Below are 14,792 nucleotides of genomic sequence, written 5' to 3' on the forward strand. Positions count from 1 at the left end.
GGTGTTTGGAAAAAGGCAGTCTCATTTCCAATGGTCTTTTGATGGTTATCAGATTGAACAGTGCCAGGAGTATAAATATCTCAGTGTTTACAGAAAATTTCTCCTAGAAAGCACATGTGGAAGTAACTAAAGAAACAGCTTTAAGAACAATTGGACCTATTCTTAATTTTTTCTGTATGACAGGGGGCTGTTTAGTTGATCTTGCCTTAAACATTTTCCAGAGTAAAGTGGTTGCTCAGATTCTATATGATGCTGTAGAATGGGGTTGGAATGACTCTCAGCTAGTCAAATTATAGGCACTTCAAAATAGTTTTGTTCAGAAAACTTTTAATTTTGTCTCCTTGTACCCCCACAGCATTGATTCGGGCAGAGTCTGGCCTTCTATCCATCAAAGCTCGTATTCACTATTTTCTGATTAATTTTTGGAATTTTTTTAAATAATCCCCTGTCAAGGTGTTACCCAAACTATGTTTTGATCAGCTGCTAAAGTGCAATTTTTGGTTCTCAAGATTTCATAATCTACTTCAATCATACTTTATCTCAGCATTGCCTACTTTGGATTCAAGAGAGAAGCTTTGAGATTATATTTTTGGCCACAATGCTTTTTTAGATAAACAGGCCATTATCAATTCTAAATTCTCAAAATGGTATAGGCTTTCCAGGTGTGACCATCAAAGAGCTGCCTATCTGATTAAGCTCACAGTTCCAAAACTTAGGCAAGCTTTCACGGCATTTCGTTTTCAAATTATGCCAACTGCCATGATTGATGGCAGATACTTACAGACCTCTCTAGCCCATTGCCTCTGTATCTGTGGAGCTTAAGAGATTGAAGATTTGCCTCATTTCTGTTTTGCCCTTTACACGAGTTAGATTTTTGGATTCTGTCGTATCCAGTTTGCAGTCTAATCAGGTCCCAGGAAATATTTTCTATCTTTGTCTGACACAGATACTTTTGTAACTCATATGGTTTCTCTTTTTGCCTTGTCAGCACTAAAGATCTGAAGAAAAAAATATTTTTGATAATGCAGCAAATTGTCATGGGGACGCTCTGATCTAACATTCCTATCATCAAATATTTTAGCTTTATTACTGACTCAACTTTTGAAGCAGTTAAATTTTAATGGATTTTAAATAATGTGGTGCAATCTAAGGTTAGTTTTATATTAGTCCTTTTGCCTTTGTATAGCATACATTCCTTAGTAGTTTTATGGTGACTATCTTTTCCTTTAATTTTGTTCTGTATTTGCAATGGCCTATGGCTCAAGCAATAAACAAACAGACTGAAATAGAAACAAAAGGAATACAATGTGGCCTGCAATGACCTCACTTGAGGTGGCACTTTGGTACCAGAGGAAAGGACTATTTTTGTATTGCACAAGTCTAAGCTTTCACCTTTGAATGTTGCCTCATAGATAAGGATGCTTCAGGAATTTAATCTTTATGAATTCTGATATTAAATGACCTGACCTGCATCCCTTGGATTAAAGTCCAAGAGGAAGGTTCATAACTCTGTAGTAGGGTGAGAATTTCGATTCAGTTCTCATTTCAAGCAGAATTTATCAAATTCACAATTTCCAAAACAATATGAGAACTGAAACACAGCCATCCTTTGAAATTCATATTTATTAGAATTTTAGGATGCAGTTCACAAACTAAAAAAATATTTATAAAAATGCATATATGAATGAAAATAACATGCAAAAAGGGATGATGTGATGAGAAATGGCTTGCAAAAATGTGTACCTTTTTCAAAACTGCCTACAAAAATGTGTTTATTTGGAGAAATTTGCACTAAAATGGTGAAGAATTTTCATGAGCATTTTTTTTAAAAAAATTGAAGACTGCTGCAGAACTGAATTTAACATTAGAAAAGTTAGAAACTGAGAGAACCGAAACTGACATATCTTTCCATCCCTGCTCAGTAGTAGAACATCTGTTTTGCATGCAGAAGGTTGTAGGTTCAGTATCTGGCATCTCCAAATAGGACTGGGAAAGCCACTGCCATTTAGTGAAGACAATATTGAGCTAGATGGACCAGCAGTCTGACTCAGTATAAGGCAGCTTCCTATGTTTCTCTGCGCAGATCTGAACAGCTGTAAGATTTCACACTTCTCCAAATGCTACGATGCAGTTCTTGGCATATTAAACATATCAACATACACATTTAAATACATATTTAGAGAGAATTATTTTAAAATGCAGATTAATGTAGAAACTGAATGAAATGGCATTATGGGTAAATAAATGTGAATGTTAATGGCTTGGAAACAGAGGGTTTTTTATTGATTGAATTGTTTTTAATTGTTTTGCATGAATGTGAACATAACTTAAATAAAACTCAGTTCCATAGACTAATAAGCAGAGCAAACATCACACAAGAGTTACTGTCTATGAAATACAGTAGAAAGATAGCAAATATCTGTCATTTGTATCTGACTTGAAGGGTTTCTGCTCTATATCTGTATTATTAAAATAACAGTATTCTAATTTAGAATTTATCTAGCATCCATTGCAGAGTGGGAAAACAAAGGTAGAAAGGTGCAAGCCCAGCCATCAAGCATTCCTAAATAAAGAGGGGGGGAATCTAAATAAGCAAGAAGGAGTATTTACCTTAAGTAGATCCAGCTTGAAGTGTAGTTCCCCTTGGGTGGAAGAGCACAAAGCTCCAACAATTATGCTCATGTACTCCTCAGGGTTGACAACTGATAGATGCTCCAGGATAGTCAGTGTGTCACTTCGGTACAACTCATCATCTATAAAAATCTTGATATATGGTACCATCCTGTAGTCTCTGAGAATCACTACAGTGGTAAGTAAACATAACTAGTTAACTGAGTTATACTCATGCCCAGTACTCAATGGATCGCTGTTTAATGACATAAATTTGAAGATTTGATAAATTATGTTTAATGCATGTCCTGTTGCATAGTTTTTCTGATATCAAAGGAGAGGGCTAGCTAGTAGAGAATCATCAAAAACAAATGTAATGGTTATAATGAATAATACATGGTAAATAAGTAAGTGATTAAAGTAAGTAAAAGCCTATGGTTGGAGAGAAGAGAAAAAGCACTTAGAAATTAACCCCACAAACTAAAAAGCATGGAAATAGAAATTTAAGGCACCCATAATTTCTGTAAGCAAGAAACACATTATTCAATCTCACACACGGTGGGCACTCTGGAGGGAGAAGGAGGAGGAGGAGAGAGCCCCTTTCAGGAGAGAAGAGCAGCAAGAGACTGGAGTGGAGTCAAGGGGCAGCAGCAGCGACAACAGAAGCAGAAAATGTCCCCCGAGGGAATGGGTGGTGGGCCATCTCTTGCTGGGCTCAGAGCTGAGGTCTGTGATCTGCTTCATGGACAGCAGGGAGTATGATGTCAACTTCCAGACCAAGGAGATCATGAGGAAGTTCTGGGAGTGATAGGAACAGCGAGGCAGGAGAATCAAAAGGAGTGGGCAGACTTTGAGGCGGTGCCTCTCTTCACAACCCAGAGAAAGACCATCACTCTGTGGTTCTGTGTTGACTCAATCTCAGGAGAGCATGTGACAGTCTGGCTGCAGCGTCATATGAAGGACATCCACATGGCACCTTATGAGGTCAAAGACCAATTTGGGGTTTGGAATGGGGAGTTCCGGACCCAGGTGGAGCTGGCACAGGACAAGTGGGGTAAGATAAAACACTTGCCTCAGGTTTTTTACCTAGGAAATGAAAAGGGCCACATCAAGTATGCAGGGCAGCCATGCATGTGCATTCAGTGCGGCTCCCTCAATCACATGAGCGTGGGATGCAATGCCAGGAGATGTGTCCAATGCAGAGGGCAGGATCACATCATTAACCAGTGCCAGAGCAGGACTGCATGCAATTGGGGGGGCAGGCCCATAACTATCGTACCTGCCCCAAGTCTTGGTTGGTCAGTGAGGCTCAGGAACTCCGAAGGTATTTCGAAGGGCTGCAAAAGAAGGGAAAGGAGGTGGGAGATGAAGGGAAAGGAGACGCATTGCCAAAGTAGGAGCAGGAGGTAAGGACAACACAAAGGATGCTCAGCAGCAGCGAGGGGGAGTGGGGTCACTGAGGCAGAGGGCTGGCATAAGTTGGGGGAGCACCGTCTCTTTGGAAGAAGAGGTGGAGACAGGTATGGAGTGGAGGACAATGGCAGTACAGGAGGAGAAGAACAGGGAATATGGCTTTTAGGTTGTCCAAGGTAAAAGGCAGAAGAAAGGGAAGGCAGAGCCAATGAAGAAAGGGCGGGGCAGGGAGGACCAGGAGAGGGCTGAGGACTTAAGTGAGGGGACATCAAGGGAAAAAGAGGAGATGGAGAGCCAGCCAAGCCCAGGCCCTTATGGTAGGATTTTTTTTTTTTGCAGTGCTGGGGGAGGTTGCGATGGAAGCAGGGGAGCCGGTGCAGAAGCTGGGGGGGAGCATTGCCTCAGCAACCAGCCCAGTAATGGTGACACCCACAGAGGAAGATTATAGCTGGGGGATGGATGAACAGCCTCCAAAGGGAGGACCAGCAGAAGATCCACCAGCTGCCTCTCTAGTCATCAGTTGAGCTGCAGCCCAGGAGCATCAGGAGGCCTCAGGGCAAGCAGGGATCAGGCAGCAGCAAAAGCAGTTGCACCAGGTAAGTGTACAGGTCTCAGAAAGGGTGTAGGAGGAGGAGGAAGACATTGAGAGCCAGGAGGTCTAATGTCACTTGGCCTCATGGAAGGACAGCTCAAGGTGGCCACCTGGAACATGGTGGGCATGGCTGGATGGAAACAGCAATGGTTGGTGCAGGCAGTCATGGGGGAGACCAGGTCAGAGTGGGACATCCTGGCAGTGCAGGAAACCCATTTCCAGGCCTGGAAGGAGGTGAGACCCTTTCAGAGATAATGGTTCTGGGGGCCCTCCTACTGGACTTTAGGGCCAGATTGGTACGAGGGAGTGGGTTTTGTGGTGGCAGGGAGGCCTAAGGAATTCCAGTTGCAGAGGGTGCAGGTGGTCCACTCTGGGAAAGCCATGCTCATGGACCTGATGGTGAAGGAAGGGGGGCAGCAGCATGCCAGCCGATATAGAATCATCAACACCTACACTTCCTCAGCCAGCGAGCAGCTCTGGAAGAAGCTGTTGGGGGGGTGCCCTACCTGATAACCAGCAGGTATGTCATCTGAGGGGCAACTTCAATAGCAGTTGGTGGGAAGACAGGGTGGGCTCTGGGAGGATCCAAGAAGGCAGAAGGGAGAGCCAGCCGCATATCAGGGCTGCTAATGTCATCTCCTTGGGCAGGCTGTGCAATGCGGCTGGTCTGAGAGATGCAGCCTTGGAGGCAGAAGCCAAGGGCCAAGACAGGCCACAACAGTAGCAGCCTGGAGAGGACCTGCACCCACAGGGAAGAGCTCAGTGCATGTTTTTCAGGGGCTGCGAAGGAAGCCACATAGACCGGATCTATGTGTCAGAAGGCCTGAGCATCTCTGGAAGGCTGAAAGTGTGGATGACAGCTGTCTCTGAAGATTTATTTATTTATTTATTTATTTGTTTCATTTTTAAACCGCCCATAGCGAATAGCTCTCTGGGCGGTGTACAAAAAGATTAAAATACAGAATATCACAATAAATAAACAGCAAACAAAAAAGATTTAAAATTATAACATTAAACGCTTAAAATGCCTGGGAGCATAGCCAGGTCTTAACCTGGCGCCGAAAAGATAGAAGCGTTGGCGCCAGGCGTACTTCTTCGGGGAGGCTGTTCCTCAGTTCGGGGGCCACTACAGAAAAGGCCCTAGATCGAGTAACTGTCCTCCGGGCTTCCTGATAGGTTGGTACCCGGAGGAGGGCCTTAGATGCTGAGTGAAGTGACCGGGTCGGTTCATAGCGGGAGAGGCGTTCCACAAGATACTGCGGTCCCACGCCATGTAAGGCTTTATAGGTCAAAACCAGCACCTTGAATCTGGCTCGGAAGCGAATGGGTAGCCAGTGCAAACGGGCCAGAACAGGTGTTATATGCGCTGACCGGCTGGTCCCCGTCAGCATTCTGGCTGCTGCGTTTTGCACTAGCTGAAGCTTCCGAACTGTCTTCAAGGGCAGCCCTACATAGAGCGCATTACAGTAATCCAACCTAGAAGTTACCAGAGCATGAACAACTGAGGCGAGGTCATCCCTGTCCAGATAGGGGTGTAGCTGGGCTACCAACCGAAGGTGGTAGAACGCATTCCTTGCCACCGTGGCCACTTGCGCCTCAAGAGACAAGGAAGGATCGAAAAGAACCCCAAGACTACGAACCTGTTCCTTCAAGGGGAGTGTAACCCCATCTAGAACAGGGTAAACATCCACCATCTGGGCAGGGAAGGCATTCACCAACAGTGTCTCAGTCTTGTCTGGATTGAGTCTCAGTTTATTGGCTCTCATCCAGTCCATTATCGTGGTCAGGCAGTGATTCAGCACATCCACAGACTCACCTGCAGATGATGGTGTATGTCAGAATGGCACTGAGGGAAGATGCCCAGTGGCAAAGGGGGAGGGGATTTTGGCAGTTTGACACCAAGCTCCTCCAAGATGAACAGATCATGGAAGTGGTTGTGAACAGATGGAAGGAGGCTGAGAACATGAGGCCATTGTACGACACAATTGGGGGCTGGTGGGAGCACTTCAAGGCCAGCCTTAGGCAGCTCTTCCAACAGATGGAATGAGCCAAGGGGACGGTATGGAAGAGACAGCAAGTGGGGCTGGAATCACAACTGGAAGAGCTCCATATGAGGCTTCAGCAAGGGTAGGAGGTGGAGAGACGGAACGCCATCCAGCAGCGGCTGTGCCAAGCAAGGAAGGAGTGGGTGGAGGCACTCAGAGTGGAAGCTGTCACAGTAGAAACTAAGGGGCTAAGCATCCTTTTTGAGCACTTCAGGACCTGGAGAGGAGGAAGGAGGCCACCATCTGGGGCTTGAACTGGCTTGGTGGAGAGGAAGAGGATGTGCTGAGCCAAGTCTTCGAGCAGGAGCCCCAAGGTATGTTGAGAGTCATGGAGGGTTACTATCAGGAACTCTTTGGGGGCCAAGGCCAGCATACCCAGCAGGATGACAAGGAGGTAAGTGTTTGGGTCCAGTGAGCCTATGCCAGTGGGACAGGGAAATCCCAGAGAGAAGAGGCATGGAGAGCGGTCACCAAAGAAGAGGTGTGGGGATCCATCCAGGTGGGAAGGCAGGAAAAGGCCTCTGGGCCAGACAGGATCCCCGGGAGTTCTACCGCCATTTCCAGGACTCTCTCATCCCCATCCTGACTGATGTATACAATGAGGCCTTGCAGAGGGGTGAGTTGCCAAGTTCAATGCGGGAGGCCATTCTCACCCTGTTGGCCAAGAAAGGAGACCTCAAGGATATCAGGAACTGGAGGCCAATTTGTCTTTGCAACACAGATTATAAAATCTTGGCCAAGGTTCTGACAAAGAAGTTAATGAAAGAGGTGGGCGATGTATTATACTGGGGCCAGACCAGTGGGCTCTGAGGGAGGATCATGATGGACTCCCTGTGTGCCATCAGGGAGGTGCTGGCAAAGCAAAACCAGTGGCAAGGATACATCATCTCCCTCAACCAAGCCAAGGCCTTTGACCGGGTGAGGCATGAATATTTGTGGGTGGTGCTGGAACAGCAGGGGGTGCCTGCAGGCCTCATCAAAGTGGTGAGGACTCTTTACTGGGTGGCAGTGGCTAGGCCAAGAGTCAATGGATGCCATGGGAAGCCTGTCCCAGTCTGTGCAGGGGTTGGGCAGGGATGCCCACTCAGTCCACTGCTGTATGTCTTGAGCCTGGACCCAGTCCTGCAACACTTGGACAGGTGCCCACTGGTAAAGGGGCTGGGGAGGAATGTTGAGGACAGGGCACAAGAGGGGAGGCGCATCAAAGCAGATGACCTCACTATCATAATTCAGAGCAGGGAGGAGGGAAAGGCCATCAGGGAGGTGTTTCCGCAGTACGAGACAGCCTCAGGAGCCAGCATTAACATCTTGAAGAGCAGAGCAATGATCCTCAGGATGGAGGAAGAAGAGCAGCAGCAGTAGCAGGTAGGTGGCACATCCGAAGAGGGCAGAGATGTGTGGAGGGGCAGGAATATGTGGAGAGGGCGAGAATGTGTAGAGGGGGCATGAGTGTGTAGAGGTGAACATGTCTCAACAGGAGCATGGTGTTTTGTATGACTATGTTTTGGCATTTTGCTTTTCGTTGTTCTTGGTACCAGTGCTATTGATTGAATAAAGGCTATTCAAATCCCCAGGTCATCCTTGTTGCCCTCCTCTGAACCTGTTCCAGTTTGTCTGCATCCTTCTTTAAGTGCAGTGTCCAGAACACTACTCAAGATGAGGCCTAACAACTGGCAAATAGAGGGGAACTAATACTTCACACAATCTGGAAACTATACTTCTGCTAATGCAGCCTAGAATAGCATTTGCCTTTTTTGCAGCTACATCACACTGTTGGCTCATATTCAGCTTGTGATCAACAACAATCCCAATATCCTTCTCACATGTAGTATTGCTGAGCCAAATATCCCTCATATTAAATCTGTGCATGTGGTTTCTTTTTCCTAGGTGTAGAACTTTGCACTTATACCTAAATTTCGTCCTGTTGTTTTCAGCCAAATGCTCCAGTCTATCAAGATCAAATTGAATTTTGTTTCTCTCTTCCATGGTATTAGCTGTCTCTCCAAATTTTGTATCTTCTGCAAATTTGATCAGCAATCCCTGCACCTCCTCATCCAAGTAATTAAGAAAAATGTTGAAGAACAGCTGGTCCAGGACTAAGCCATGCAGTAACTCGCCCGTTATCTCCCCCCCCCACTTTGAGAAGGAACCATTGATAAGCACTTTTTGAGTATGATTCTGTAACCAACTGTGGATCCACCTGATAGTTTTTCCATCCAGCCCACATATAGCTAGCTTGCTAATCAGAGTATCGTGGGACACTTTGTCAAAAGTTTTGCTGAAGTCAAAATATATTATGCTCACAGCATTCCTACAGTCTACCAGGTATCAGGGAGGCTACCCAATTAAAAAATGAGATAAGATTAGTCTGGCAGGATTTTTTTTGACATATCCATGTTGGCTTCTAGTAATCACTCAGTTGTTTTCAAAAGTGCTTACAGACGGACAGCCTTATAATGTGCTCCAGGATTTTCCCATGAATTGATGTTAGACTGACTGGTCTGTAGTTTCCAGGTTTCTCCTTTTGCCCTTTTAGAAGATAGGGACAACATTAGCCCTCCTCCAGTCATCCAGCACTTCACCCTTCCTCTACTATTTCTCAAAGATATTAAACAGTAGTTCTGAGAGTTCTTCAGCCAGCTCCATCATTAGTCTAGGATGCAGATCATCAGGCCCTGGAGATTTGAACTCATTCACAGTAATTATGCATTCCTTGAGCATTTTATGTGAATCTTAAACTACAATCCTGCCCCTTCAACTTGTAATTCACATTTGCTAGGAGGGTCATAGACATGCTTAAATCAACATAACACTTGATAAAGAGCAGAAGGGTTCTTCTAGATAGTAAATCCAGGGTACCAGTTTGAGTCACTTTTGCACAGTGAAATCGGTGTCTCCAGCCCCTGGTACATGTTAGGCACTAATAGTATCCAACAGAGGTTCATTGACTTTTCTTACCTGTATTCCTAACAGATCCTCCAATAAGAGCAGCCACCATCTTCAGTATCATATTGATGAGCTCTCTTTTCATAATCTGATCCTGATGTGCTACTTGGGTTGTACCTGGATAAAAAGAAATGACACCAATTCCCTCAGCAATAGTGCTGATTATGGATTATTGCCATTTTTAAAATCAAACAAGGAAACCAGTTCCTAAAACAAACCTAAAAATGAAATGAAAAGATGTTTCACGAAGGGAGCAAAGGATCTGCCCACTGTGGCTTCGTTAGGCCATCATGTAAGCTCAGCTGTTGCCAGACATGTGTTGTTATATGAATGGTGAAAGAAGAGGGAAAGGGAGAGTTCCCCTGAGCAAATCTTCCCTTTGCTCTCCTAAAATGCAATGCAGCTTCAGTCAGCTGCCTCCAAGGTTGTTCTCTGCAGGCAGGAAATAGGATGACACAGGATTGTGATGGGGCAGTAATTTAATTTGGAATTGGAAGCAAACTGGAGGAGGAAGGGTTGCTGGGAGTGAATTCAAAGTTTCAGAGGCAGAAACTGAATATCAGTTTGGAAGTTGCTTAGATGCAGTGGCACACAACGCACCTCCTCCAGGAATGGAGGCTATGGGGCAAAGCCTACTCTGGGTCCTGTTCATTTTCCAGGATGACAGTGAACACATATTGTTGTGATTCACACACCATGCTCAGCCAAACTTGCCAAGACTGCACAAATGTGTGGGCTCCCAGAGAGGAGCTCACAGCTGCTTTGCTCCTCCCCATTTGTTTTGTTTTTTGTTTTGTTACTTTGGCGCATGAGTTAAGCCAAGATTTGGCTTAGTCTGTCATCTGAAACTGGGCTCATAGCTACAGCTTCAATTACTGGTTATTGAAGAGAGAGCTCAACTACAAACCCAGGTTTGGATGACACACTAAGTCCAATCTTGGCTTAGGTCAGTGTGGTATAGGAGTAAAAAAGACTGAGGAGCAGGAAACCATCTGCAAGCTCCTCTCCAGAAGCCCACACATTTGTGTGGTCTTGGTAACCCATCGTTCAGCTTATTGTGACATACGAACCTGGTCACTGTCCTCTACTGCCATGAGAGCTAAAAGCATGCATATATTTCTAAATGAAAGCTGAGATCAGACATACATGCTGCCTGGCTACAGTTGTTATATATAGAGAGAGATCTGATTATAATTGTACCTTTCTTTCTCAGTATCTTAGCTTCTTTGCGTAGTTGAGCAAGTAGCATTCCCAAGAGCCCTGAGTCTCTGAAGATATCTGTGAAGAGCCGGTCCCTCTGTGTGATGCTGTGAAGGCAGCGCAGAGCTAGTGAAGTACATAGTGGCTCAAGGTTCTCCTTTATCAAACACTGAATCTCCTTCAGGATTTCATGGGGGATATATGAGAGGTCCAACACCACTGACTCTACCAACTGGAAGAACTCTCTCTGGACCAAAGGTGGCTTGAGAGGGATGGTACCAACAAACTGGGAAATGGGCTGTAGTGACCATTCCAGGAGGAAGAAGTTCATGGAGTTCCAGGTCCAGATAGATTTCAGACCTAGTAAGATGGACTGGCAGAGCTCTGGGTTACTGGATTTCCGAAAAAGGGACTCTAGCACCTGGAAAGCTTTCAGGTTTCTCACTGTATTTTCTGTAGAAACAGCAACAACACAAACAATTTCTCAGGTGTTCTTCCTGGGTGATTGTTTACAACCACATCCTAAAACATAATAGGAAAAATCTAGCAAGTCTTGATATGGTGCAAATACAATGAAAATGAAGACTGTCCTGCAACAATGTTTGGTATGTTGAACTTTCAGTACACTGGAATAAGAATCCCACTTAAATGAAAGGTGCTTTCAGGGAGGAGGCCCACATTGGGTACGGCTGCGCTCAAACCCCCCAATCTGATTTGTGGCTCCAATTTGTAAATATAGATCAGGCCCAATCCAGTCTTCACAGATTTCGGCCTGTGATCCAAATCCAGATCCAAATCCAGATCTGGATATTACAAATATCCAGAAATGCCATTGACTTATAGTGCAGGACTGAAACAGCCATACCTTTCTTGTTTTTTGACCTAGAGACATGACATTTGGAGACATGGTTGCTGCTATATAGGAAATTAAACCTGCCAAGTTGCAGGCAGATAGCTCCAGGGCTTTTCCATGCTAGCCACTTTTAAATTTAAAAAGTGTTAAAATGAAAACAGACATAATGGCTTTGTTTTTTCACACAGGTACATGAACTTTGGTGACATGGCAGTCCTTATAGAGGGAATTAACCCTGCCAAATTTCAGGAGGGTTATTCCTGGGGGTTTTCATGCTAACCACCTTTAAATTTTGCTTATTTTAAAAAAATAAAGACTGAGTGCTCAGTCATGCAAATTCTTGTGCTTCTATGTTTCCCTTGTTCCTTTCTTCAAAGTTTTGAAAAAAGAGGGTTTTTTAAAAATTAGGTTTACGATACTAGGCACAAGTGGGTAGCATTAGGTAGGCATGGGCTGTCACCACTATGGAGATAATATGCACATAGGTACATGAAATTTGGGGACATAGTAGAGATTAACCCTGACAGAGTAGCTTCAGGGATTTTCATACTAGCCACCTTTAAATTTGCTTTTAAAAAAGACCTTGTCATACAGGGGTCAGATTGCCAACAGCAGTAGTGAGTGAGGGAAAAAAATAAAAATACTATTTAATATTAATACTATTCACTGTGGTTAGCAACTGATGATGATGATGATGATGATGATGATGATGATGATGATGATAATACTTAACTCAGAATGCTGGCTAATATGCCCACACAGTTTGGCTGGATAACAACAACAACAACAACAATAATTTTTTAAAACTGTGTAACCATACAAGCTGGGTTAGCAACTAGAAAACTGTGATGATGAATGATGAAAACTGTGGCTGAATATGCCAAAACTTGTACAGGGAGTGTGCATGGGTGGGGAGTTGTAGTCAATTCAGTAGAATGACCACGAGGGTTGGCTATACATAAGATGTAGAGATAAGATAAGGGACTTTGTGGGGTTTTTAAAATGAAAACAGACTAAGTAATATGCTGAATAAGCCATAGCATGTTTATTAAGGGTTTAGTTTCTGAATTTTAAGACTTCACCTCTTCCATGCATTGTGATGGGAAAGTGTTGGGTGGGGTGATAGCATTCTAGCCTGCCTTCCTTTCTTGGTGTTCTTCTTTCTGGTGGTGTAATTGCTCCATTTCAGAGACACCCTGTCTGGGTTCATTAGAGACTGTTTTGAGCTACAGATCTGTGCAAATTGCTACAAATCAAGTCTGGACAAGCCAATGTGCTCTGTAGGGATTTATAGCTGCTTCAACCCAATTTAGCCAGGATACAAATAGGCCCAAATCAGCCCTATTGGGTTTGTTATTTGTGATTTGTACAAATTCAGTACACAGCCCTAATATTAGGAAGAGATACTCAAAGCATGGCCACTTCTGCTGGTCAATTAAAAATATTTGTGTTTGAAGGAAAACGGTATATATGACTATTGCTTTCAATCCAGTTAGTCAGGACTACTCAAAAGCAACTGCAGCACAACAGAATCACAAATAATTTGCTCCATGGCTTTCAGTGGGACTTTATCATAATGAATTTCAGCTGAATGAATGATTTGTTTTAACCATTGATCAAAACAACATTGGGAACAATTTTTCCTTTAAAAAAAAAAAAAACACACTTTCCCCCCCAAGTTGTCATTAGCTCTACTGGAGAAAAATATACCATTATATATTGTTATGAGCATGGGGAGGGGGGCTGGAATGGATGGTTTCTGTGGGTCACCTTTCCAGCCTCTGATTTGGAATCCTATGCCTGGGAGGCTGGCTCTGCTAGCCAGATGAATCTCCTTTGTTAATCAAATAGAGTGGCTAGGTAGTTAATGGTCCTATTTAGTTGCCTCGGCAACTGGTGAAAGGGGCTAGGAAGATCCTTTTGTCATTTTAAACTCTACTGGAGGAGAGTCTCCCCCCCACTCCTGGGCGGGGAGAAGTGTGTTTGGAGTTGGAAGTGGGTGTACTGGAGAACTAGGGCTGCAGGCATGCGGAGAGGCTGGCTCTCTGCATCGTGGCGATAGGATGCCCCTGCACCTAGATGGAAAAGCTGGATATTAGACTGCTGATGCCTTGAACCCCTCCATCCTAAGCTCAGGTTGGAATGTGTGTACATAAATAAACCATATTTCATAAAGACACCGCAGTCTCTGCTGGCCTTCTTCCCAAAGGAAACCAAACCCTGGATGGGCACAGGGACCCCCCTGAAATCTCACCGCTCGGAGATTGGGGGAGGCGCGCAACAATATATTATGCATGACAAGTACAATACAGGTACCATTTTCTCCCCAGCAGGTCTTACAGCCCAGCAACCCTGACTGGTGCATGCTTCCTTACCTATCAATCTCCACAGCCAGCCTGCCCCCCCCCAACTCCAGGTAGGTAAAATGGAGTTGGTGCTCTCTGGTGAGGTGTCTCACACTGAACATCTCAAAGGGACTCTTGCCCCTTTGCAAGTAATATTCATGTGATGGGAGGAGGAGTCCTGTTCTACTAGTGATAATCCTTGCACTTGTACAATTATTCAAATGAATACCACCCATTATTTTTATGGAAAGCTTTGCCAGATGAAAATTTAGTTACAACCAACAAAAACTACTGCTTTACCTTTTCATTTCCACCATCCCTCTTAGCAGCCTTGGAAGCACTGCTCACCTTTTCACAGGTTGTGTTTAAATTCCCAATTGTATATCTCAACAAAACATAGATCTTCAAATTTTTATGCCATGTGGCCAAATTTCCTCACACCATTGGCCATATGACTCTGAGAGATACATACCAGAAGAAAGGGACTGTTTAGCATTAAATTGTGGTAGCTGGGGGGGTGTGATATTTCCTGAAACCTTCAGTTCTGTTTTCCCACAAACAGTCAATTGTGTCACAAAGTCCAGCGTTTCTTTAAGACTGGCGTCTTCTTTACTGTTCAGTAGACCTTCATATCTGGAAACATTGATGGAGAATTTAGTTATCACATATGGAAAGAGCACATCATGGACATCACTGCCTCTGCTCCAGTATAGAACTCCTGAGTGCAAGTAGAGCTCAGGCAAGTTTTACTTTACAGAAAGCTCTAAGCATCACCAGGGATCTGTCTA

The 14,792-nt window shown here is 44.4% G+C and overlaps 1 protein-coding gene across 4 annotated transcripts in view; it reads right to left on the bottom strand.

Moving 5' to 3' along the window:
- Positions 1-14,792, bottom strand: part of WDFY4 (WDFY family member 4) — a 463,201-nt gene that overhangs the window by 414,598 nt on the left and 33,811 nt on the right. For 3 of the 4 annotated variants that reach the window (XM_061634767.1, XM_061634766.1, XM_061634765.1), the window contains exons 1-3: positions 10,807-10,946; positions 9,619-9,723; positions 2,611-2,801 (exon numbers count right to left, since the gene is read on the bottom strand). In XM_061634767.1, coding sequence (XP_061490751.1) covers positions 2,611-2,801; positions 9,619-9,723; positions 10,807-10,855 — 345 coding nt within the window. In that variant the 5' untranslated portion in view covers positions 10,856-10,946. Of the gene's footprint in view, positions 1-2,610; positions 2,802-9,618; positions 9,724-10,806; positions 11,260-14,476; positions 14,638-14,792 lie in introns of those variants that run through there. The other variant, XM_061634768.1, reaches the window with a different exon arrangement.

This window comes from Rhineura floridana, chromosome 7 (genome assembly GCF_030035675.1).
Source record: "Rhineura floridana isolate rRhiFlo1 chromosome 7, rRhiFlo1.hap2, whole genome shotgun sequence".
NCBI lineage: Eukaryota > Metazoa > Chordata > Lepidosauria > Squamata > Rhineuridae > Rhineura > Rhineura floridana.